Raw genomic sequence first — 24057 nt, forward strand, 5'->3', positions numbered from 1 at the left:
TTTTTTTTTGGCTAGGCAGTGGGGTTAAGTGACTTGCCCAGGGTCACACAGCTAGTATCCATGACGTTCTAATGTAATTCTTCGTACATATAAGTTTCACAGCTGGTATCACAGAGACATGGAAGATATTCAGCTCATTAGAAGTGCTTTGCTCAAGCTCTGTTATTATTTTAGATGGGCTCTAGGTGGTATTTTACTAGAAACATTAATTTCAGTAGTGTGCCCTTCCTGGTTGGGTTTAACTTCTAAATACAGAAGCAATGACAGCTGGTCAAAGTGTAGGCTGTTAAGTCTTCTTCATTCACTCGAAATTAAGGATTCATTCATTGATCTCAGAGCTAATTTCACTGGGGAGATCAAGTGACAAGTACTTGGAAATAGGTACTGAGATTTAAAAGCCTTTGCTTTGAAATGATGGTAGTAAACACATAGGCAAGAAAAGTTCGCATCTTTTAAAAGGAAAAAAGTGCATGGAAGAATTAATAATCTCACCTTAATATCAAAGAAACAAGAATTAGTAGAAATGAATTTTACATGTTGCTTTGATGTTTGAAAAACCATTTTTTTCTTCATACAGTGAATCAATTCCTCTCTTAAAATGTGAGTAGTTAAAACTCACTTTATTTATAAATTCATCCTGAACTGCACCTTCTTCCAGACATTCCATTATTCTGCTTGGGTATATGGTTTATACAAAATTTAACTGTTTATTTCAACTTGTTCTCATATTTTTTATGTCAATTTGACTTTTCTCTAAATTATAAAATTCCTGAAGTTCATGAACCAAGCATTTCATTTCTATTCTATCTTCATATGGTTTTTATGTACAAAGCACCATAGTAGGCAATTACTAAATATGTTGAATATTCCCCTGAAGTCCTACTGTGATGTCTCATCGTTGTATGGAGGTTAGCCCCAGAGTTCTCAAAAGCTGTGGCACTATGATACAAGCTATAGGAGGTTCTAGTTTGCTGAAAGGTTTTTAGTATAGTTTTGACAATCATGTCCAAGTATGGATAGATGCATCACTAATTAGTGGCCATGGTATTAATTATTTGACCGTGTAAAATGTTCCTTCTGGGGGCTCCATTTTAGAGATGGGCCCAAGCTGACAATGCTTCATTCTCTTCCTGGCTGTACATCTGACTTTCTCTAGATTTGACTCCTATCACTCAACTGCCTTCTTACCCTGGAACTTCACGCAATCCAAGAATCTTCTCAACTTGGAACATTCCTTTGCCATACCCACTGACTCTCTTTTCCCATTGGTAAATTTCATCCATTTTGAAGATGGGTCAAGAATAGTCATTCTTCATCCCTCTCCCAGTTGTGCTTCCGTCTCTAGACTTTAGCACCATGCACCTTTGCAGGTATCCTCTCCACTCCTCGCCACCATACTTTTTAGCTCCCTTTTAGATGTTGTCTATCCCCATTAGAACGTAAACTCTTTGAGGGCAGGTGCTATCTTTCTTTTTGCTTGTATGTATTCCCCCAGTGCTTAGCATAGTACTTGGCACATTGTAAGTGTATTATAAATGCTTGTTTGCCTGTCTGCCTGTGTGTCTGTGACAACCCATGAAACAGAGCAAAATTCAAAATGGTATTTGGTCCTTTGTGGCTATCTTCCACGTCTGCAGTAGTGGTTGCATCTTCGTGGACAAGTAACTTACTTTCAGGAAGCATATTGCATAGCAGAGAGAATGTCTCATGGTTTTTGACCGTTGTGTTTTAGAATTAAGTGGATTATTAATTCTAAAGATGTACAGTACTTAACAAAGCATGGGTAACAAGACAAACTAAAACTCTTAATGTAAAGAAGCAAAATGGATATCATAGGATTTACTTAGACTTAAGGGAATGAAACCCATGGCTGGAATGTGCCTATGAAAGGATATACTTTATTCAGAAGGGACCAAATAGGAAAAGAAAAGACAAGTGGAATAGGATTATCTCTTAAGAATATATATTCAAGAGGCAGCTAGGTGGTACAGTGGATAGAGTTCCAACCTTGGAGTCAGGAGGCCCTGAGTTCAAGTCTGGCCTCAGACACTTAACACTTACTAGCTGTGTGACTTAACCTCGATTGCCTCCCCAAAAAGAATATATATTCATTACAGTGATCCAAGACAATTCCAAAAGACTCATGATGGAAAATGCTATCCTCATTCAGAGAAAGATCTATGGAATCTGAATGCAGATCGAAGCATACTATTTTCACTTTTTTTTTGTTTTTTCTTTCTCATGGTTTTTCCCTTTTATTCTGATTCTTCTTTCACAGCATGACTAATGTGGAAATAGGTTTAACATGATTGTACATGTATAACCCATATCGGATTGCTGTCTTGAGGGAGGGGGAAGGGAGGGAAAAAATTTGAATCTCAAAATCTTATAAAAATGAATATTGAAAACTATCTTTACATATAATTGAAAAAATACTAGTAAGAGGAGAAAAAAGAACATACATATTCATGTGCAGATTGAAGCATACTTTATTTTCTTTATTTTTCTTTTCTTCTTTGGTCTGTGTTTTCTTTTGCAACATGGCTAATATGGAAGTATGTTTTACATGACTGCACATGTATAATTCTTTATAAAATTGCTTGCCTTCTCAAGAAGTGGGGAGGGAAGAGAGGGATGAAATTTGAAACTCAAGATTTTTTAAAAACAAATGTTAAAAATTATTTTTACATGTAATTAAGGAGGAAATCCAGAAAACAAAGGGAGGAATCATGGAAAGATCAGTGGAGGCAGAATCAGAAATGATAGTCATTGGAGTTTATTAAGATCACCTAGTTAAACAGCAAGAATGGAAGTATGATATAGTATTCATGAACATCTGATGATCTCTGTGCCAAAACTTAATAATGCATTGACTTGTCACATTGTTAATTTTATCCTTCAAAAGGAAGAACAAACAAAGGGAGGGGGAATGGAAAGGTGAACTGTTCTCAACTTGCTTCTCACCAAGGGAAAACAGGTTTGTGAAGTGTAAGTGGTAAGAGCTAGGAGAAAAAAGTGAGTATTTCATCTTAGAATTTGTGCTAGGGAAGAAGAAAGTCCAGCATGGTCTGAGATGTACTTAGAATTTAGGCAAATGGGTTTCTAAAGGTTCAAAGGAAAGAAAAGAGTGAGATTCTTTCAAACTAAATTTTTTCTAAGGGAAGTTCTTGTCCAGCACCAAGCCACGGCCTCTGCCACTCTGGCCATCTTCCTCTACTACCAGAACTTGGAGTCTCTCCTTTGGGGCCCTGGACTCTGGTAGGGTAAGCTTTTACCTTATGTTGTTGAGAGCCAGGCCGCCATGCTACTTCTTAACCAGCCCAAACCATGACCTTCCCAACTGCTTCCACTTTATGCAATGTCTTTATGTAGATGTAAGGGCCTGAAATGAAGGGACTGACTTTTTTTGTTTGTATTTTTATTCCCAGTGCTTAACACAATGCCTGGCACATAATAAGCACTAACAAATGCTTTTTCTTTTATTCATTCATTCATTCATGTTAGCCTAGTAGTCTTGGGATGGGAAGTTATCAAGAATGGCATTTTGAAAGCACAAAGATCGTTTTGAAGAAGAATAGGGCAAGAGTATGTGTGAAATTCTCTAAAGCAGAGGTATTTAAACCCAAGATTCATGAACTTAATTTTTTTTTGATAACCATTTCAATGTAATTGGCTTCCTTCATAATCCTATGTGTTTTGTCTTGTACATTTAAAATATTTATTTTGAAAAGAAGTCCATTAGCTTCACTACCCAGTCAAGAGGCATCCATGACCCAAAAATGTTACCTTGGGTGTAAAGAGATCTCTACATTTGTATATAAGGGACTCACTGACAGACATAGATTTTGAAAATACATGTAGATAGGATGAAAGTCAGGCTAGGTAATAGAGCATGAATAGAGAAGTGGGACCTGATCTACTGAGTGTAGTGTCAGGGGTGCTACCAGCTTAGACTGAGCAGACAGAAATCCAGAAAGTAAAGAAAGACCCAAATCATGTTGGGGTAAAGAAATGATGACACCTCCCCTCCAGATGATGATTGACAAAGAGAATACAGAGGCACCCCATGCTTGTTTTGCCACTGTTTTCTCTTTAAGTTAGAAAAGTGGAACAAAAATGGCTAATAGGAAGTTAGTAACCTCATTTAAATGCAAAGATAATTAAAGAGCACCTAGCTGCCTTTGGTAAATTCAGGACATCAGTCATAAATATACCACATTCCAGCATACTGAAAGAATTGACAGATGGAATTTCTGAGCCACCTTCCATGATCTTTTTTTAATTTATTTTTAAAAATTTTTTAAATTAATTTATTTTGAACTTAAATACACAATAAGAAAAGAAAAAGAAATGTAAACTTAAATATTACAACTTAAATACAAAATAAGAAAAGGAAAAAAAAGTATTGCCATGTGCATATCAGAACTTAAGAGAGAATTCAAAATATACAGCAATAAATTTCCATTTCAAGAAAACCTGTATAATAAATACTACTCATTGTGCTTAGAGCTGTCCATCCTTTCTTTGCTTCCTTTTTAAATTTTCTTTTGTTCTCTGCTGTACACTTTTACTTTGTTCTTTTTTTCCCCTTCCTCCCCCACCCCCAGAAGGTACAATTATGTTCAGATATATTTATATATACACATAAATATACATACCACATGTATACATGTATACATACATATATACACATACCAACGTACTTATATGCACATATACACATTCATAAGTACACTTACACACATATACATATACTTAGATATCTATAATCATACTCATATATAGACATACATTCATATGCATTTATGCAAGACCATACTGTACTTATTTATCCTATGTTTCTCTGAGGGTGGATAACCTCTTCCTTCATAAGTCACCTTCCATGATCTTATGGAGACCAAGAGAAGTATGGCAGGACTGGTAAAAGGGACCATGTCCCAATTTCAAAGTAAGAGAATGAAATATATGAGCCTTAGGCCAATGGACTTGATTTTATTCTTGGAAAAATTCCAGAATGTATAGAAGGTTAAAATAAAATGAACTGTTAGCATCTAGAAAAAGAACAGTGGTCACAAAGAGCCTTTGACTTCCTCAAGAATGTTGGTTGTGCTAAACTGACCTAATTTTCCTTTTTTTTTTTTGACAGAGTTGCTAAAGTGATACTTCAGATGAATACTATAGATATAATTTACTTTTATGATAGCGAAACAGTTCATGCTGTTCTTGTGAACAAAATGGAGAGATGTAGTCTGGAAAACAATGGAACCCAAATTGATTTAATGATTGTACCCAAAGGGTATCTATTAATAGGATAGTATCAGTTTAGAAGGAAATCTCCAGTGGAATATCCTAGGGACCTGAGGTTGACTGAAAGGACTTGGAAAAAGGTATAGAAAACCTCATCAAATTTTCAGATAGTTTACATACTGGGTAACAGAGTTAAGATCTGAAAAGATTCCAGTGGGCTGGAACATTGGGCAAATTTCAGTAAGATTAAATTTAGAAGCATCAATATGAATTTTTATTCTTGGGTTCAAAAAATCAAGTTCACAAGTACAAGAACAAGTGAGGTTTGGCTAGACAGAATTTCTTCTGAAAAAAAAATTTGAGAGTTAAGGGCTTACAAAACGATTCCTCTTTGTGATGTGACATTCAAAAAAGCTAATGCTATCTTAGGATGCTGTGAGAGAAGAATGGTGTCCAGATATGGAAGGTTATCATCCCTTTGTACTCTGACCTAGTGAGATCATGCTTTAATATTTGTGCTACATTTTAAGAAATTCAGCCACTAGTGGAAAGCATACAGAGGAGGGTCTTCAAGATGGTGAAGGCCTTTGAGATCATGTTATGTAAGGATCAGTTGGAGGACCCGGCAATTTGTAACATAAAGAAAAGATTATTTGGGGGAAGTGGCAGCTGTTTTCAAATATATTTTCTACATGCAAGGCTGTAATTCCAAGTAAAATTTAGAAATGCAGCAAAAGATTGCTAGGGTAATTTAAAGGAAGGAAAGAGTACTTCTGGGTTGCTGGAGGAAGGGGAGGGCATTGATAAAACAGGACTTTTCAGGTGGTGAAATGTAAACTGGTCTTTGAAAAATGTGTGCACATTTGTTGGGACTCATAATTTAAATGATTAGAAATAGGGTAAACACATGAAAATGTGAAAGTATGAAAGAAGATTATTACAGAAGTCTGAGCAAGAAGCAACAAGGCCTGGGCTGGGATGGTGGTGGTGGTGGTATAAGTAATAGAGAAAGGAAGGTAGATTTGAGAGAGATTGAATCAGAAATAGAATTGAAACAGAATCACTGGGATTTTAAAATCTGGATGGGGCTGGGGGAGGTAAGAAAGACAAGTCAAAGAATTAATTTAAAAAGTCAACAAACTTTAAATGTCTACTTTGTCAGGGAACTTCATCCCTAGGAACTAAGGACACAGATAAAAATGATTTTGTCTCGGCTCTCAAAGATCTTTCGTTGTATGAGATGAAACTGAGGTTTCAAGTTTGGGTTACAAAGGATACCAGTCACAGACATAGAGAAGTGGAAGAGGAACAGGTTTTGAGGCAAGAATGATGAATTTAGTTTTAGAATCGTTGAGTATAAGGTAGTCAATGGACATCCAGATGAAGAAATCTACCAAACAACTGGGAAAATGTGACTTGGCAGTGAAGTCAAGTTAGAGAGAGAGATTTGGGGGCCACAGAGAAGTGATAGTTGAAGCCATAAGCAGAAAATGAGGTCACCAAAGGAGAGAGTAGATAGCAAGAAGGGAAAAAAGAAGAGAGATTTGATGGGGGCAGCTAGATGGCGCAGTGGATGGAGCACCAGCCCTGAAGTCAGGAGTACCTGAGTTCAAATCTGGTCTCAGACCAGACACTTGAAACTTACTAACTGTGTGACCCTGGGCAAGTCACTTAACCCCAATTGCCTCATATGTGTGTGTGTATGTGTGTGTGTGTGTGTGTGTGTGTGTGTGTGTGTATAAAAGAGAGAGATAACAAGAAGGACCCAAAACAAAATGCTGGGGAATGCCTACATTTAGGAGAGAGGAAGAGGAAGAAGAATAATTGAAAAGAGACAGAAATGGAGTGCCCGGAGAGGTAGCAAGAAAACTTGGCATTTAGAATTCAAAGGAACCTTCAGAAAGGAGGAAAGTGATTAAATCATCAGTCAATCAACAAGCATTTACTAAGTGCTTACTACAGTGTATGCCAGGCTCGATTTAAATCCTCTCTCTTCTTCTTACTACCTGGGTGACCTCAGACAAGTCAGTAATCTTCTCCGGGTCTCAGTTTCTTCATTTGTAAAATGAGAGAGTTGGGTTAGATTGTCTCTAGGACCCCTTGCAACTCCAAATTCTATGAACGGCGTGCAAATATTGTCCAGTTCCTCTTTTTCAACTTTAGATCTAAATGGTGAATTTCCTTTTTGCCTGGGTTGATGCTGTGCCTGCTTGGTCGTCTGATGTACTCCCATGAGTCAATGAAAGGTTTACAAATCACATTTTCCCTGGTAGGAGTGTCTTTGATTACCTGCTGCCAGAGTACTTGGTTCTGTTTTTGTCATGTAAAAGACCTGCACTTTGTGGAGAGGGGAAAAAAAAGTGTTTTAATGGCTATAATAAAGGAACAGCTAAATGCCATAAATTATTTTCCCAATTCAAGGGCACGTAATTACAGGAGCCATCTAGTTAAGATTAATGCTCGTTTGGTTTCTTGCTTTCATTCAGAGGTGTGTTCTAGTTTTTAAGATGCCACCTTTAGAAAGAAGATGATCTTTAGCCTTCATCAGTGAATAATGATAGCGCACAGTTCCATGACTCTATAGGGTTACAAAGCCCTGATACTTGCACTGGTGCTATGAGGTAAGCAATGCAAGTATTCCCATTTTGCAGATGTGGAAACTGAGGCTTCCAAAGGTTAAACGACTTGCAGAGTTGGAACTTTCATGAGCCTCCTGATTTCCTCTCTAAGGCCATTTTCACAGTGATGCCTCAGATCACATTTCATCATTCCTACCTTGACGGCTTCCCATTTTAAGTTTTGAAATTGTAACGTCTTTGAGGATGTCATTGTCCCCACGTTTAAAGTTTCTTAGTGTCCTTAAAATAACAGATTGTAAGCAGGTTTCCTTGTATTTAATCACCTTTTCTGTTTTTAAGGTGGTTGTGTTCAGTCATTCAGCCCTATCCTTGTGATCATATAGACTTTACTCCCCATGGGGTTTTCTTGGCAGAGATACTGGAGTGATTTGCCATTTCCTTCTCTAGTAGATTAAAGCAAACAGAGGTTAAGTGACTTGCCCAGGATCACACAGCTAAGAAGTGTCTGAGGCTGCATTTGAACTCAGGTCTTCCTGACTCCAGGCCCCACTGCTCTATCCGCTGAGCCACCCAGCTGCCCTTTTGCTTTTAAAGTAGACCTTTTAAAAAAAAAACCCAAAAATGAACTTTTGTGCTTCTCAGTTTGAATACCTGGAAAGCAGCCCTACGTTCCCATTAATTTTCTTTTTCCCAGAACCCCTCAATAAAATATGATTGAATGATGACACTGTTACCTAAATAATGATGTAGTTTATGAAGAAACTGTCTAAAAACTGACACTGAAAAGCGTCACCAGGAAAATACAACAGATGTGCTGTTCTCATCCTGGGGCTTGTGCATAATTCTCAACCTTTGCCAGAATGGCATATGATGTGGGACTGCTATTTCCTTTTCATGAATATTCACAGAAAGGGTTCATTTCAGGCTGATTGTCTTTGAATCCAAATTACTATGCATAGCTGCAATCCCTCTTTCTTAATTTACATCGTTTGTGGATTGTATATTCTCATTTTTCATCTTTTGCACAACTGCTACAGAACTGTGTCAAATCCAAGGAAATGAGATTTTTCTTTTAGATTCTCCCTCTCTCCAACAATGTGTTTCAGTAGAGGCAGGCCTTTTTTTTTTTTTTAATGTCCATATCTGATTTCTACAGGGGCTCCTTTTTCAAGTCCCCATCATAAAATGCAAAAAAGTGGTATGTTGTGGCTGAAGGGACACCCACCAAAGGGGTTATGTAAACAATTGAATGCTTAGCTGTGACTGAGACTCTGGGGTGAAAGGCAGTGGAATCTTTTTACTTGCTTGAACGTTGTAGTAATGCAAACAGAAGCTAAGCACACCCCGGATTTCATGATTTAGAAAGTAAACTTATGTGTTTGTTTTCCTAGGTTCAAAAAGGCATTTGAGTCTGAGCCAACACTACAGTCAGGAATTAATTATGCAGTCCTCCTTCTGGCAGCTGGACACCAGTTCGAATCTTCCTTTGAGCTACGTAAAGTTGGTAATTGCCCTCTTGTTTTATGTGGACATCAAGAAAGTGAAGCCTCACTTACCTAGAGTTTATGCTTGATTACCTTTTGTTGGGGATCTTTTGTTGATCCCCAAGTAAATTGAGAAAGGGAAACCTCACCTAGCCAGCATTTACATAATGCTTTAAGGTTTGCCAAATGCTATATATATTTTATCCCATTTGATCCTGTTGGGGTCAGTGCTATTATTATCCCCATTTTACAGATGAGGAAACTAATGTTAAGACTGAGAGAAGTTAAGTGATTTGCCCAGGGTTCCACAGCCAAGTCTGAGGAAGGATTTGAAATCAGATCTTTTTTTATGTTAGAGGCAGCTAGGTGGCTCAGTGGATGGAACAGTGAGGCCTGGAGCCAGGAAGACCTGAGTTCAAATGCAGCCTCAGACACTTCCTAACTGTGTGACCCTGGGCAAGTTGCTTAACCTCTGTTTGCCTTAATCCCCTGGAGAAGAAAGTAACAAACCTTGGTTTTCCAAAAAAACAGAACAAAACAAAACAAAAAAAACCCTGAAACTATGGACAGTATTGTCATACTACAGTCCATGGGGTCATGAAGAGTTGGACAAAACTGAACAACCTTTTGATATCGAGTCCGGACTTGTATGTATTGTACCACCTGGCTGCCTCATATCATTCATAAATTATGGACAGATAGGCCCTATGCCTCACTGTTAGATATTTCCAAACTCATTTTGATTCTTTAGCTGATTGTCTAATTTGAAAAAAGGTTTCCTTTGACTAATGATTCATTCTGTTATGCTAGAAACCAATATTTGGTTCTCGGAGTGCACAACTCTAAGATGTTTTCTTTTATCCAGGATATTAGATACATTTGTTTAGCTACCCTGAGGTCATGGTTAATCAATTTTTGCTGTCTTCGGTTTTAGACACTACTTTTCTGGTGGGTGTTGCAGCTTCTAGAGGAGCTACCGTACTATAAATATTATGAGCCATTTTTCTGAAAAGCAAACCCCCTGACCCCTGGTAAAATTCTAAACTATATAACTGATTTCTGCTTTGGTGTTTGAACTAGAAAATACAATTTTTTATCCCTTTCCCTCCAAAGAAAAATATATCATTGGTTCTAGGTAATTGCTATGTGAGTGAGAGCTTACTAATATATAAAGCATTAAAACTTCAGAGAAAGTCTTTGAAGGTAAAATGGATTTGGTAAATGGTAAGATGCTTTTAAGAAATTGTCCAGTCAATTTGAAGAGACTGTGATGAAATACTTGTCAGAGCAAGATTAGAAGTATTTTCCATACTATAGGGCCTGAGTTTCCTTTTTGTTATGAACTTATCAATTAGTAAATAAAACACAGAATTACAAAAAGAAATTACTGCTTGCGCTTTTCAGAAGCCTAATAAATATAGGAAACTTGATACCTAGAGTTAATGAAGGGGAAGAAAAATACAGTAGCTGAAAATCAGACTCTAAATGTTTTTTTTTATGTCATACATTCTTTGATATGTAAGTTTATTTTTAAATGGGTCACAAGCACTCAGACTCTTCACAGACACATCATTACTTCCAGTTACACAGGAAGACAGCTGAATTTCTGCTTGCATGTTTAGTAATAGCTGATGACAATTGGATGTTTGAAAGTAGAGTTTCTGCAAAGGTGTCATTTTCCAACTGAATATGGTTATGACAGGCTTGATAAAGCCAGTCACCATTATGAAGTTAGAGGCAAATGTGTTTCATACGTCTTTCTAAAGTACAAAGGATTTTTATTTTGTTTTCTAACAACTGTAGTAATTGTGCCTAAGGAGAATATATTTGGGGAAAAAAAGTTTGATTTAAAATCTCTGCCTTTGAAGGTAGATACACAAGACAATAAATGCAAATAAAATTTTATTAATTTGGAATCTGCTCTTTCAGAATTTATGTTTCTTCTTGCTGGGCTAAATTTTATGCTTGCTAGGTAAGAAAGGATTAAGAAACTCTTCAAGGAAAAATAGGATATCAATTAATCCACAATCATTCATTAAGTGCCTACTATGTGCCAGGTTCTGTACTAAGCATTGGGGATACAAAAAGAGGCAAAAGACAGTGCCAGCTCTCAGGGTGCTCACAGACTAATGGAGGAGAAAACATGCAAACAGCTATGCACAAACAAGGCATATACAAAGATAAATTTTGAGATAATTAAGACAAGGAAGGTACTAGCAACAAGGAAGATCAGGAATGGCTTCATGTAAAAGGTGAGTTATATGAAGGAATCAGGAGATAGAGATGAGGAGAGAGAGAAGGTCAATGAAACTACCTGGAGTTGGGACATGGAGTGTCGTTTTCAAGGGACAGCAGGGAAACTGATCTTATTGGGTCACAATGTACATACACGATGTATTTGGGGACAAAGGTATAAAAAAACTGGAAAAGGGGTGGGGGAGTTAGGAAAAGCTTTGAACACCAAATAAAGGTGTTATCCTGTTTGATCTTAAAGATGACAGGAAGCCACTGGGAATTTATTGAGAAGCGAAGTAACATAGCCAAGCTTTGCAAAGATCACTTTGATACCTAAGTGGATGATAGACAGAACCAAAGAAGAGACGTGAGTCAGGGAGACCAACCAGTAGGCTGTTACAATAGTCCAGGCATGAGGTTATGCACAGTGGTGGTAGCCATATTGAGAAAAGGGGGCCACATATGAGTGTTGTTATGAAGGCCTGGAGTCAAGAAGATTTGAGTTCAAATCTGGCCTCAGATGTCATATCAGTGTGTCTCTGGACAAGTCACTTATCCTCTGTTTTCCTCAGTTTCCTCATCTGTAAAAGGAAGATGATAATAAGCACTTACCTCTGAGTTGCTGTGAGGATCAAATGATATGATATGTGTAAAGTGCTTAGCACAGTACCTGGCACATAGTAGACACTTAATAAATACTGTCTATTGTTATTGTTATCGTTATCATTGTGGCAAGATTGACAGGACTAGGCAACTGACTGCATGTGGAAGATGAGAAAGAACTAAGCACACAAATGGTATAAGGGTATACGTATTTCAAAAATATGCTTTTTTGAGGATTTTGCTGTATTGAGGGCCTATTATATGGTGTGACTGTTATTTGTTGCATGTTACACTTTGAGATGCTCAACTAGTCCTTTTTTGTGCATCCAAAGTTTTTTATGTGACCTATTTCTTTATCCAGATGAAAGATTTATGGGTCTGTGGCCACTAAAACTGTTCAGAAATTGAACAGCCCTGATTTTCAAGAATACACAGAATTCAGACTGTTGTTACAAAATTACAAGAAATGGGTACACATTTAGAAGTCTGTCAGTAATTGAAAAATTATCAGATGTTTGCATAAATGAAGACAAAATGTGACTGACATTTTTTTTGTTTCTGTTAGAAATCAGGAGTTAATTATGCTTTAAGAAAGTCCTAAATTGTGCATCTACTATACATCTGTAAAATCTGAATTCTTTTTATTTTTTCAGGAGTGAAACTAAGTAGTCTGCTTGGTAAAAAGGGAAACCTAGAAAAACTCCAGAGCTACTGGGAAGTTGGATTTTTCCTTGGTGCCAGTGTACTTGCTAATGATCATTTGAGAGTGATACAAGCTTCTGAAAAACTTTTTAAACTGAAGACACCTGCATGGTAATTTTCTGCTAAGTTAACATTCTTATATGCAACTATTTCTTGTACACAAACCATTCAAGGCCATGTGTTACTGTATTACCTTTATTTATAGGACTGACTTGTACTTCGTGTGTGTGTGTGTGTGTGTGTGTGTGTGTGTGTGTGTGTTTAATGGAATAAATGGAGCCTCTAGAGAAAAGCTATGATGGTTATGAGAAAAATAAATGTTGAGTAATACACTTTAGGTCTTCAGACCCATGATGTCATTGTATGCTTAATTAGGTGTTTATGTCACATTTTAAAAACCACTAACAGCAAGTCTGTTAGTCCTAAGTACGTTAATGATTATAGGAATCTTACAATTGCAAATCTAATGAAATACACACAAAGATGGAGGAAACTCCAGTTTATTTATAGGCTTCCCAACTCAGTTTCCATGGCCTTTTCTCTCAGTACGTTCCTTTATTTTTCCAGGGAATTCACTCTCAGTTCTGGAATTTTCATTGTTTATTTTTAGTTAGCCTTCTTTACACTTTGAATAACATGTTTTAATATTATATTTATATTAGCTTCTCTGGCTTCCTAAAAAAGTGGCTCAAATCCCACTTTCCTCTCTAGGCTTTTTGTGGACTCTCCCAACACCCACCCTCCCACTCCTCAGCTACTAATGCCTCCCTTCTCAAATTATCTTCATCTACCCTCAGTCTATTGGATTGTAAACTCTTTGAAGGCAGGGATTGGTTTACCTCTTTTTGTTTCCCCTGCATTGAGCACAGTGCCTGCCATCAAGTAAGTGCTTAATAAATTGATTAATTGATTGACTATAGCTCACATATACCAAGTTATTTACAGGTTTTCTCCCCATAATAATGTGAATTCCTTGATGGCAGGGACAGAATTTTTGCCTTTCTCTGTATATCCAGCACTTAGCACAGTCACATAGCGCTTAAACTGCTTTTAGACCGGCTGATTACATATCCACTGTTTATATGAGATCTACCCATCCATCCATTTTTAAAATGGAATTAGGTTTCATCATTCATGAAATGATTTTTTTTAAGGTGGTAGGACAGAATGGGACTATAGGTAGAGAAGGTTACCATCCTCACTTCCCACTACCCCCCCCCAAAAAAAATCTGCATTTGGAGCCTCATTTCCAAAACCCTACTCATTTCAGGCATTCCTGGCATGTAGAAGCCACTCAGATCATTTGAATTAAATATTTCATCTCAAACAGAGAGAAGCAGCAAGTGAAAAAAAATAACCTCTATTCCAACACAGATGTTGCTGCCTTGAGGCTGCCTACAGGGCTCCTGGCAGGCAGAGCATTTTCTGACAGTAGTGTTTTTTGGGCCTCAGGTTCCGTCCTCTCCTGTGTTAGATCTATAAGAACATCCGTGGTTAGCAGACAGCGCTTGATGGCCTGGAATTCTGCTTTGTCTGAAGTGAATTGAATTTTAGGCCAGTTAGCATCCCATGATAATAACTCACACATCCATAGTGTTTTTCAGTTTTATGAAGTGCTTAGGTTTTCCTTGTGAGGTAGGGAGTGCAATGTGCAAATATTCTTATCCCCATTTTATAAATGAAGCAACTTAACTTCAGTGAAGCCAGGTGGCTTGCCTAGGGCCAGATAGGTGTTGTCAGAGCCAGATTTCTATTCCCAAGCTCACCATTGTTTTCCTTATACCATGCTGTGTCCCACATGCTAGTTATAGTATGTATTCGTTAGTAATAGTATGGGATAGTATAGAGACAGCTGGTGGCACTAGTGAATAGAGCACTGGACTTGGAGTCAGGAGGACCTGAGTTCAAATCCACTCTGAGACACTTACTAGCTTTGTGACCCTGGGCAAGTCACTTAACCTCTGTTTGCCTCAGTTTCTTCAGTTGTAAAAAGAGGATGATTATAGCATTTACCTCCCAGGGTTGTTGTGAGTATCAAAGGAGATAATATTTGTTTTAAAAAAAAAAAGCTTAGCATAATGCCTGGCTCATAGTAGATACAATGTAAATACTTAATCCCTTCCTTTTATTGTCAACTTTCAGTAATTTATGAGCTAATTTTCCCATCTACAAGTCACTCAGATCCCCTGCACACTTCCCTCTTCTTCTCTCTCTCTATATAGTTGGATAACTTCCCTACTGTTGGGGAAAGATTGGGATCATTGAATTCACCAAAAACTGGGATTGTACATAGTAATAAATTAATTTATTTGGTAATTAATTTATTGTACACATGTCATTTTCCCCTAGTAGATGTTAAGGACAAGATCTGTTTAATTTTTGTTTTTGTGTCCCAACCATCTAGCACGGCTCCTGGAACATAGTAGGTTTCTAATAAATGCTAATTTAATTGGATTGGATTTTCTAATTTGTAGGTACCTCAAGTCTATTGTAGAGACCATTTTGATATATAAACATTTTATGAAACTGACTACAGAACTACATGGAGCCAAGCAAGAGCTTGTGGATTTCTGGATGGATTTCCTGGTTGAAGCCACAAAGACAGATGTGACAGTAGTTAGGTTTCCGGTAAGCATGCTTCATGCAACTTAAATTTCATTTCTAATTTTGTTTATTTTCCCTAAAATAAACTAAGTAGAACTCATTTGGTATAGCTAAATTACTATTGATTTTCTGATTTTTGAATCTTGTAACATATATATCTATATCTCTGCCAGTTGATACATTTTAGCTTGTATTTTATGTTTCTTGAAATTAAGATTTTGTGAATAGAAAGAATCCTAAATGAAAATGCAGTTTTAAGTTTTTTTTTTCTTTTGTGTGGCTTCTTTTGGTGGGGGTTAGGGGAAGGGAGAAGAAAGAAATATGCAAAGGCAACCAACATTGGGGGTTTATAATTTACTATAAGGCATAATGCCAGACAATACAAATATTAATTCATGGCTTAGCCTAGTTTGCCCATGCTTGGATTTTAATGGAAACTTTATAAATACTGCTAATAGGCTCATAGGGGTTTTTATAAAACGTTCTAAGAATTTACCAGATTGCATGTGAAAGAGGCTCTATGAAGTTAGGGATGATAACAATCTGACCTTTCTCCCCATTTCTGCTAGGGAGAGCTGGTATTCTCCCTACCCCTACTCTGAAGAGTATATGATCGGCCAGCTCGGGCTCCTAGCCAGACAGTAGTTCTAGGAATCATTTAGTAAGCCCTTTATCATTGCCATTGCAGAACAATTCAAACCTGATTGCTGGCTGTTCAGGATATGTATGAATTCTTTTGACCGTATCTCCAAGAGGATTCCTTAAAATACATGTGACCTGCAAAGGGACCAACTGTGTTTATATTTTATATAGAGAGCCGTGGTAAGCCATCAGTGAGTGCCCCATGGCAAATGGTGGCTTGCAGATTTCTGTTGGCTCTGCTTGGTTAAATGAATTATTGGCATTAGCATGGTCTCTGTTTAACGTTATCTCCAAATTCAGCCTGTAACTCAGCAGGATCTTGAAGGGAAAAATACTTTAAGCTAAAAAGAAATTTAATTGCCTCTCTTACCCTGGAGAGGATGCAAACTAAGAAGAGTCCAAGCTTCCAGATGGAACACGAGCTTGCATTAGACTGGTGCTTAAAGACACCATCTTAGCTCCAAGGGGGAATGGATAAGGTCATGGATCAAGTTCCCAGGCAGAGCTCCAGGTAGTTGACTTGCTGAATTGACTGAGAAGGGGGGTTTCTTAGAGTTGTAAAATAAAGTTACACATATAAGTAAAATCTTATTAATTCTGATTAGCTGTGGAGTAGGTCAGTAGGAATGAAGTGAGAATAGTCAGAATTATAGAATATCTTAAAAAATAAATGTAATTTGATATCTTTTTTGGTAAAGTACATATTATAAAATATGCCTGTAGAGAAAGGGAGAAGAAAGATAAGAGAGCTCAGCATAGTATAGACATAGTTGGAATTGGAGAGAAAGGTAGAGAGTAAGTTGTCACTCAGACAGCCAATCGTACTCTGGAGAGGTTACAATACAGTAAAACGATATCAATGAAGAGGAATATACTGGTATGAAGCTTCTCCAAAATGTTTTGACCAGTCTATTACTCTCAAATTTCAAACAAAATTGAGAGAGAGAGAAGCAACAGGAGAGATAAGAATTACAGTTGGCAGTAATAGAGCACTTTATGGTGACAGAGAGGAGGGCGGGCATTTATGGAGCTCTTACTATCTGCTGGGCACTGTGCTAACCATGGGATTACATTAAAAAGCAAGCAAGCCATCCTCTGCCCTTGAAGGGCTTTACATTCTAATCAATAGGGACAGACAGTACATAAATGGGAATGGTGGAAAAGAGGTTGGGATGGGATGGGATGGGGAGAGCAGAAGCAAATGGAAGGGCGGAGGAGCCAAGAGTGGAATCTTTGTTTCTGGTTGGGGTGGAGATGGTCAGAGAATGGAACCATGTCCAAGAGAATACAGTAAGTGGTCTGGTGGTCTGTTTCTATCTAGATGGGGGGAAAGACTAGTCTTTCAGAGCCAGGAGGAGCCAGGAAGCAGATGGGATAGTAAGAATGTAGATTTGTAGGATCCTGAGATTGTGAAGGAAGCCAGAGAGTGAAATTTGGGGAGGGAACATTCGAGAGGAGTCAAAGTGAAAAGAGGCCCCGGAGAGAGAGAAATCAAAGCAGAGGAAGGAAGTTGGAAGGTGAGGGAAAGGATGTTAGGAGTCCCTATAAAAGGGCCAAAGAGATGAGAGTTACGACTATAAGATTAGGTCTCCAGGGGAGCCAGGAACAATAACTACTATCAAAAACGAGAAGTGGGGTTTTACTTCTAGGAAGTATGGAGAAGAGGGAGTGACCTGCAATAGAGTATACCTCATTTATCTTTCTGCCCTGACCAAGTAATCAGGTAGGCCTCTCTCCTATAAAAGAAGGTAAAGGGGCTCAAAGAATGTCTCTCTACATTATACATCCCAAGAGAGACCAAACTGTTTCTTAAAATATGGAAAAAAAGGTTTTAATTGCAAAAACAAGGGAAAAAAAGCATTTGGAAGCAAATTATCATTGTTCTTCCTGATTAAAGGCAGATTTGGAACATAAATATTTAGTTCAGATGGTGTCTGACAGTGGGATTTATGTATGTGGACCCTTGCTTACAACATAGGAATGGCAGGCTCCTTTTAAGGGATGGCGTGTACCTGACAAAGGCTGGTAAAACTGTGCTTGCCTGGATTCTTACAAGTCTCATCAAAAGGATGTAAAATTGAAAAGGAAGTGGGAAAAAGAAAACCTTCCTTTCTGTACTGGGGGAAAGAGGAAGCTCAATAAAGGGATAGTATGGCTGCTTGTGACAGTAGAGGTGACAAAGAAAGCAGAGCTGCTCAACTCTTACTCTGATTTGACTTGAAAAAAAATATTTGGATTAGAAAGGGAAAAAACAAAACACCCAATAGGGAACTTCTGCACAAGAAAAGTAGGAAGATACTAGAAGACTACCTGGTTTTCCCATAAATAACTTCAAAAAGTAATTAAAGACCAAAGCAAAACTAGTAGATATTATTACTTAACTGCTGTCTTTGATCTTTGAAAGATCAAAAAGAATGAGAAAGGTGCCACAGGACTAGAAAAGAGAAAATACCCAAATTTAAAAAAAAAAAAAGGGAAGAGAATATTCTCCGGCTAACTCTCAGGTGCTTGGCATTGATTATTGGGAAAAATCTGGGGGCATATTCTTAAAGGGATACATGGTAAACATCTCAAGAAAGGAAGTGATGGTAATAAGTAACTGTTAGGGCTTTATCGGGAACAGGTCATGTCAGCCTAATCTTATTTTTCCCTTATGACACAGTTACTAGAGTAACAGAATAGAGGAATACTATAGATAATAGCTTACTTAGATGATAGTAAGGCTTTTGACAAAATTTCTAGTGCTATTTTTATGGAAAACATGGAAAGATGTGGGTTGGATACTACTATAATTAGGTGGAGTCAGAATAGATTGGGAATGGCTAGGACCAAAGAAAATGGTCTGACGCCATCTTGAGAAGAAGGCTCCAGTGGAGTATGCTGGTGTTTGGTGCTTGGATTTGTGCCAGTTAGCATTTTTATTTTACTTTCATTCTGAACTTAACAAAAACCAAAAAAATTAGCATTTTCATATTTCATAGAGCTGGAGAGAGATTGTACATGAAATTGCAAACCTCCATGGTGGAAAGCTTGCTTTTCTTTTGGAGTATTTAAAGAATTGAGTCTGTAACTTTAAAAGCTGTTCTATTTATCTTTGATTCTTTCTGCCTATCTTTCTGTTCATTCCTCCCTCCCTGGGGTAAAGAGGAAATTATTCCCAGAACTTCTTCTTTTTACCTCCCTCCTCTATTAAAAAAAAAAAAAAGAAAAGAAAATTCTTGTAAGAAATATGCATAGTGAAGCAAAGCAAATTCAGTCCATGCTACTGAGCTATCAAAATGTTCTTCCTAAAAAGTACGATTAACCATATCATACACTATTACCCTACCCTACCACCAGTAAACTACAATGGCTCCCTCTAATCTCCAGAATCAAATACAGAACCCTCTGTTTGGCTTTTAAAGCCTTTCCTAGCCTGGCCCTTTCCTACCTTGCCATTCTTCTCAATTAGACTGTACTCTACAGTCTAATTTTCACCAGCTGCTCCCTATACCTGGAATTATTTCCCTTCTCACCTCTACCTCCCAGCCCTTCTGTGGCTTTCTTCAAGTCTTAACTGAAATCTCATCTTCTTCAAGAAGTCTTTCCCTAAGTTCCAGTCTCATGTCACTGGCTGCTTATTGGTCATTTCAAAATGGATGTCCTAAAGACGTCTCAAATTCATCTTGTCCAGAACAAGATTCTTTATCCTTTCCTCCAAAGCCACCTTTCTTTCAAATTTCCCTATTTCTGTTGAAGGCACTGTCATTTTTCCAGTCTCTCAAGTTTGTAACCTTACTGTCATCATGACTCTTTATTCTCCCTGAACCCACATATTTTATGAGTTGCTGCAATTTGCCATTTTTATCTCTATAAAACTTTCACATTTGACCCTTCTTTTCTACTCACACAGTTCCTTTATGGTTATTCTTTTTGTATTTAAATACATATATATATATATATATACACATCTATACTTGTCCTCATTATAACATAAACTCCTTATATGCTCAAGGAATTGTTTTATTATTTGTATGCCCAGTACTTAGCCTGGCACTAAGTAGGTACTTAACAAATGCTTATTAAGTTGTTTTCAGTGCAGGGAAGTTTTTAGACAAGCTCCCCGCCCCAATCTATATTAGGACCAACTGGGGGCCCTCTCCAGTCGTCCTGATTTATATCTTGCCACTGGACCCACATGGCTCCAGAGGAGAAAGTAAGGCTGGTGACTTTGCACAGCCCTCCCTCACTTAAATCCAATTCACTTACAAGTCATGGCATCACCTTCCTCATGCAGTGGTTTTCTTCGAGAACAAAGGACAAACAGCAAGGACCAGCTGCAGACCTGGGGCAAGCCCCACTTCAAGAAATCTTGAATCCTTTCTAACCTCTTTCTGTTTGTCTAAGTGCCCGCAAATTGAGCTCTCATTTATCCTTATTTCTTCAATTAAAATAATCATCGTCCCACTTAATCTTTTTCTTTCTTCCTACTGAAGCATTGTATTAATGTGGTTCAAATTTCTTTTTAGCTGTTGAGTGAACAGACAGCTGAGAGGTCAAGAACTAGTTGTATTCCATGACCTGCCTTTTTTCCCTAGGACATAATTCACTGGCTCCCTCTTCTGCACCCACCCGCATTACCAGATTGTGGGGAAATTAGTTGCATTAGGCCTGTAAGTGTCACAATGACCGTAGAGAGACTGACTTCCATGACACGTGGCTGCTCACATTCCCCAGGGAGGAGAACAGCTGTTTACCGCAAGACTTTCTGCCTTGTGCAATGAGATGACTCCAAAGATTTGTGGTTGTACTCTGACTACTCTACAGACAGCCTATCCTGTAGTTAACGTAGAAGCACTTTCTAGCCAACATTTCTGAGGATTGCAAATAGGGGAAAGGTAGTGATGATTTGTCTTCGGAGTAGAGCAGACCAAGATGACTGAAGTAGAAAAGCACTAACAGTTTGATTTACTTCCACTTATCTTTCTGCCATGTTCTCAGTCACTCTTCTGAGAACGAGGTGCCTTGAGCTTGGAAGCACGAGACAAAACTGCTCTTAACAGTAAGCTTAAATAGCAAAGAGTTGATTAACCTGATATAACCAGGTTTTGTTTTTTTGCTTTTTTCATTTCTCAGTTCTCTTTTTCTTTCCTCCTTCAAAAAGTAGTACCTTGGGCTGCCTTAGTGATCTTACCTTTGCTAAGAAAAACCTGTTTACTCTAGAAAACTATGTGGTTTCTTCTAAATATGTTATCTAATGGACCTTTGTTCCAGTGAAAGTGTTAACTATTACCTTTTCCCCCTATTTCAGGCATATCAAGTTAGTGGTAAACTTAGGATGACCTATAATCTAAGACCAGAAATCGGTTAAAAGCAGATTCTGTATAATGTACTCAAGATGGTTCTATTTGGTTTTACAGGTATATACATGTCCTCCTGTATTTTGTGTTTTCTTAACTGTTGGGTGGCTTATGTAATATAGTCCTTGTCATTTCAAATAGTGTACAAAGGGAGAAAGCATTAGATAGCAATAATTCAGTCAGGCAAGCACTAAATATTTATTAAGTACCTACTGTGTGCCTGACACTGTGCTAAGTGCTGGGGATACAGAAAAGATGCAGAAGATAGTCCCTGCCCTCAAGGATCTCAAATTCCAATGGGAGAAACAACAAGCAAACAAATATACGCAAACAAACTACATACGGAATAGTTTGGAGAAGGAAGGCACTAGAATAAGAAGGATTGTTAGCCTAGGCTTCCTGTAGAAGATTGAACTTTAGTTGAGATTTGAGGGGAGTTAGGGAAGCCAATTAATGGTAACTTTGGAGAGAGCAGTTGCAGTGGGATAATGATGAAGTGGGAAGTTGAATAATAAGTGATTAAGAAGAGAATGAGAGGAGAAAAAGTGGAGACACCTAATGTAGGCAGCCTTCTCTCAAGCAGTCTGGCCACAAAGGGCAGAAGAGATAGTAGACAGTAGTTAGTGGGGAGGGAAGAATTACGTGAGGGTTTTTTGAGGATGAGAGGGACATAGTCATGTTTCTAGGCAGTAGAGAAGGGGACAGTAGGCAGGGAGAGGATGAAGATAAGTGATAGAGCAGAGATGACAGATGGAATGGGATCTCTTGTACAAATAAAGGGGTTTGTCTTCGTAAAGAATAAGGCCACCTCACCATGTGAGACAGGAACAAAGGAGGAGATAGTGGTAGAAAGCATCTGAGTGATAAGAGATAAGAACAAGGGGAGAAGAGGGAATTCACAGTGAATGACCTCAGTGTTTTTCTGTAAAACATGAGATAAGATTCTTAGCTAGATGGAAGGAGGGGGAGCCGTGAGAAGTTTGAAGAGAGTTGAAAAGGTTTGCAAGACCCCCTGTGGAGAGTGGGAAGTGAGTTGTTAATGGAGTATGTATAGAAGGATTGTCTACCAGCATCAAGAGCCTAATTGGAGTTGTATAACATGAATTTGCAGTGGACCCAATCAGAAGAGTTATGTGATTTTCTCCACGATTGATGGTAGGAGTCATTCAAGGCAGAGGCTTGGCAGGGCACAATTAGCAATACGATTAACTGCAACCTTACTCTTTCTCTCAATCCAAAAACAGATAAACGAATGAATGACAGGAAAACACCCAAATTGGGTTTTATCTGCTAGCAATATTTGAATTATTAATAACGACAGAATTTGTGATGAGAAAATCTGATGCCACCACTCTGTATCACTGAGGAGAGCTGTTTAAATCATGTATAGTATAAATTACAAGAATGTACTAATTAGTCAGAGAAGCCTTTGGTATTTGAGGGGAATCAATATTCTATTCTCTGTTGTTAATTTTTCAATTCCAATTTAATTTCTTTTTTTAATTTTTTGATTTATTTTTAACTTATGGAGTAAAACAAATATTTCTATAACATAGTATAATTAAAAAAAGATGATTGCACACGAAACTGAAAATCTGTTATGTCCAACTTGCTATTCCTTTTAAATATATAAATAATAAAGTTATCTACTTAATTTCACATGTACTATCAATTCCTTCTATTTTTCTGGCCCTGATGTGTAATTTCTGATAGAGACTTGTGCAGGACAACTCTCAGCCTGGAAACTCTCTCCCCTGATTTAGATCAGCAGCTTCTCCATGACTTAGCATTACCTGAGGCATGGAAAGGCTAAATGACTTACTCGCTCATGATCCCATAGCTAGCGTGTATCAGAAGCGATAACTGAATTCGTGTCTTCTTGACCCCAAAATTGGCCTTGTATTAATTATATCAGAGCATATTACTTTTCAATGCCTTAAGATGCTGCATGTTTCTAATAGTATATCACTTAAGAGTAATAAGCGATTTTAGTTATGAAAAAATGCCACTCAACATTTCTGTTTGGGGATATGACATTGGTATTGTATATGCATTTTACCTGACTCTTCTAAGAAATTTATTCATAGTTTGTTGTTTTATCTGCATTTCATTCCCAGAAAGTGAGAAAGAAATAGGTCTTTGAGCCCCCAAAATTTGTTATTCTTCAATGGAAGTAATTTTTGCTTCTAGCATCTCATTGTTTATCTATCCATTTTAACTTTTTTTTTAATAAATCTTATTGGTATAGTGTTGATATAGGCAGGTAGGTGGCACAATAGAGTATTGGGCATGGAAATAGGAAAACCTGCATTCAAATCCAATGTCAGACACTTACTAACTCTGTGACCTTGGGCAAGTCACGTAACATCTATCTGCCTTAGTTTCTCAGCTTTAAAACTGAGGATAATAATTGCACCTTCCTCACAAGGGCATGCAGATCAAATGAGATAATATTTGTAAAGCACTCATTACAGTGCTGGAAGTAGTAAGCGCTTAATAAATGCTTGTTCCCTTCCATTGTACTGTAATAGTCCTTAAGATAAACATATACACTGTGTTTGTGGTTTATGGTTTGGAACAGTTTTTATAGCCCATATCCTTGTGTATTTAGGCTTTCTCTCT

The 24057-nt window shown here is 37.7% G+C and overlaps 1 protein-coding gene across 1 annotated transcript in view; it reads left to right on the forward strand.

Annotated features, from left to right (window-relative positions):
• Positions 1-24057, forward strand: part of MAP3K5 (mitogen-activated protein kinase kinase kinase 5) — a 270359-nt gene that overhangs the window by 141468 nt on the left and 104834 nt on the right. The window contains exons 8-10 of the mRNA XM_027850741.1: positions 9218-9330; positions 12802-12961; positions 15325-15478. Of these exons, the coding sequence (XP_027706542.1) occupies positions 9218-9330; positions 12802-12961; positions 15325-15478 (427 nt within the window). The remainder of the gene's footprint in view (positions 1-9217; positions 9331-12801; positions 12962-15324; positions 15479-24057) is intronic.

The sequence above is a fragment of the Vombatus ursinus genome, unplaced genomic scaffold, assembly GCF_900497805.2.
Source record: "Vombatus ursinus unplaced genomic scaffold, bare-nosed wombat genome assembly UNPS02009132.1, whole genome shotgun sequence".
In the NCBI taxonomy this organism is placed as follows: domain Eukaryota; kingdom Metazoa; phylum Chordata; class Mammalia; order Diprotodontia; family Vombatidae; genus Vombatus; species Vombatus ursinus.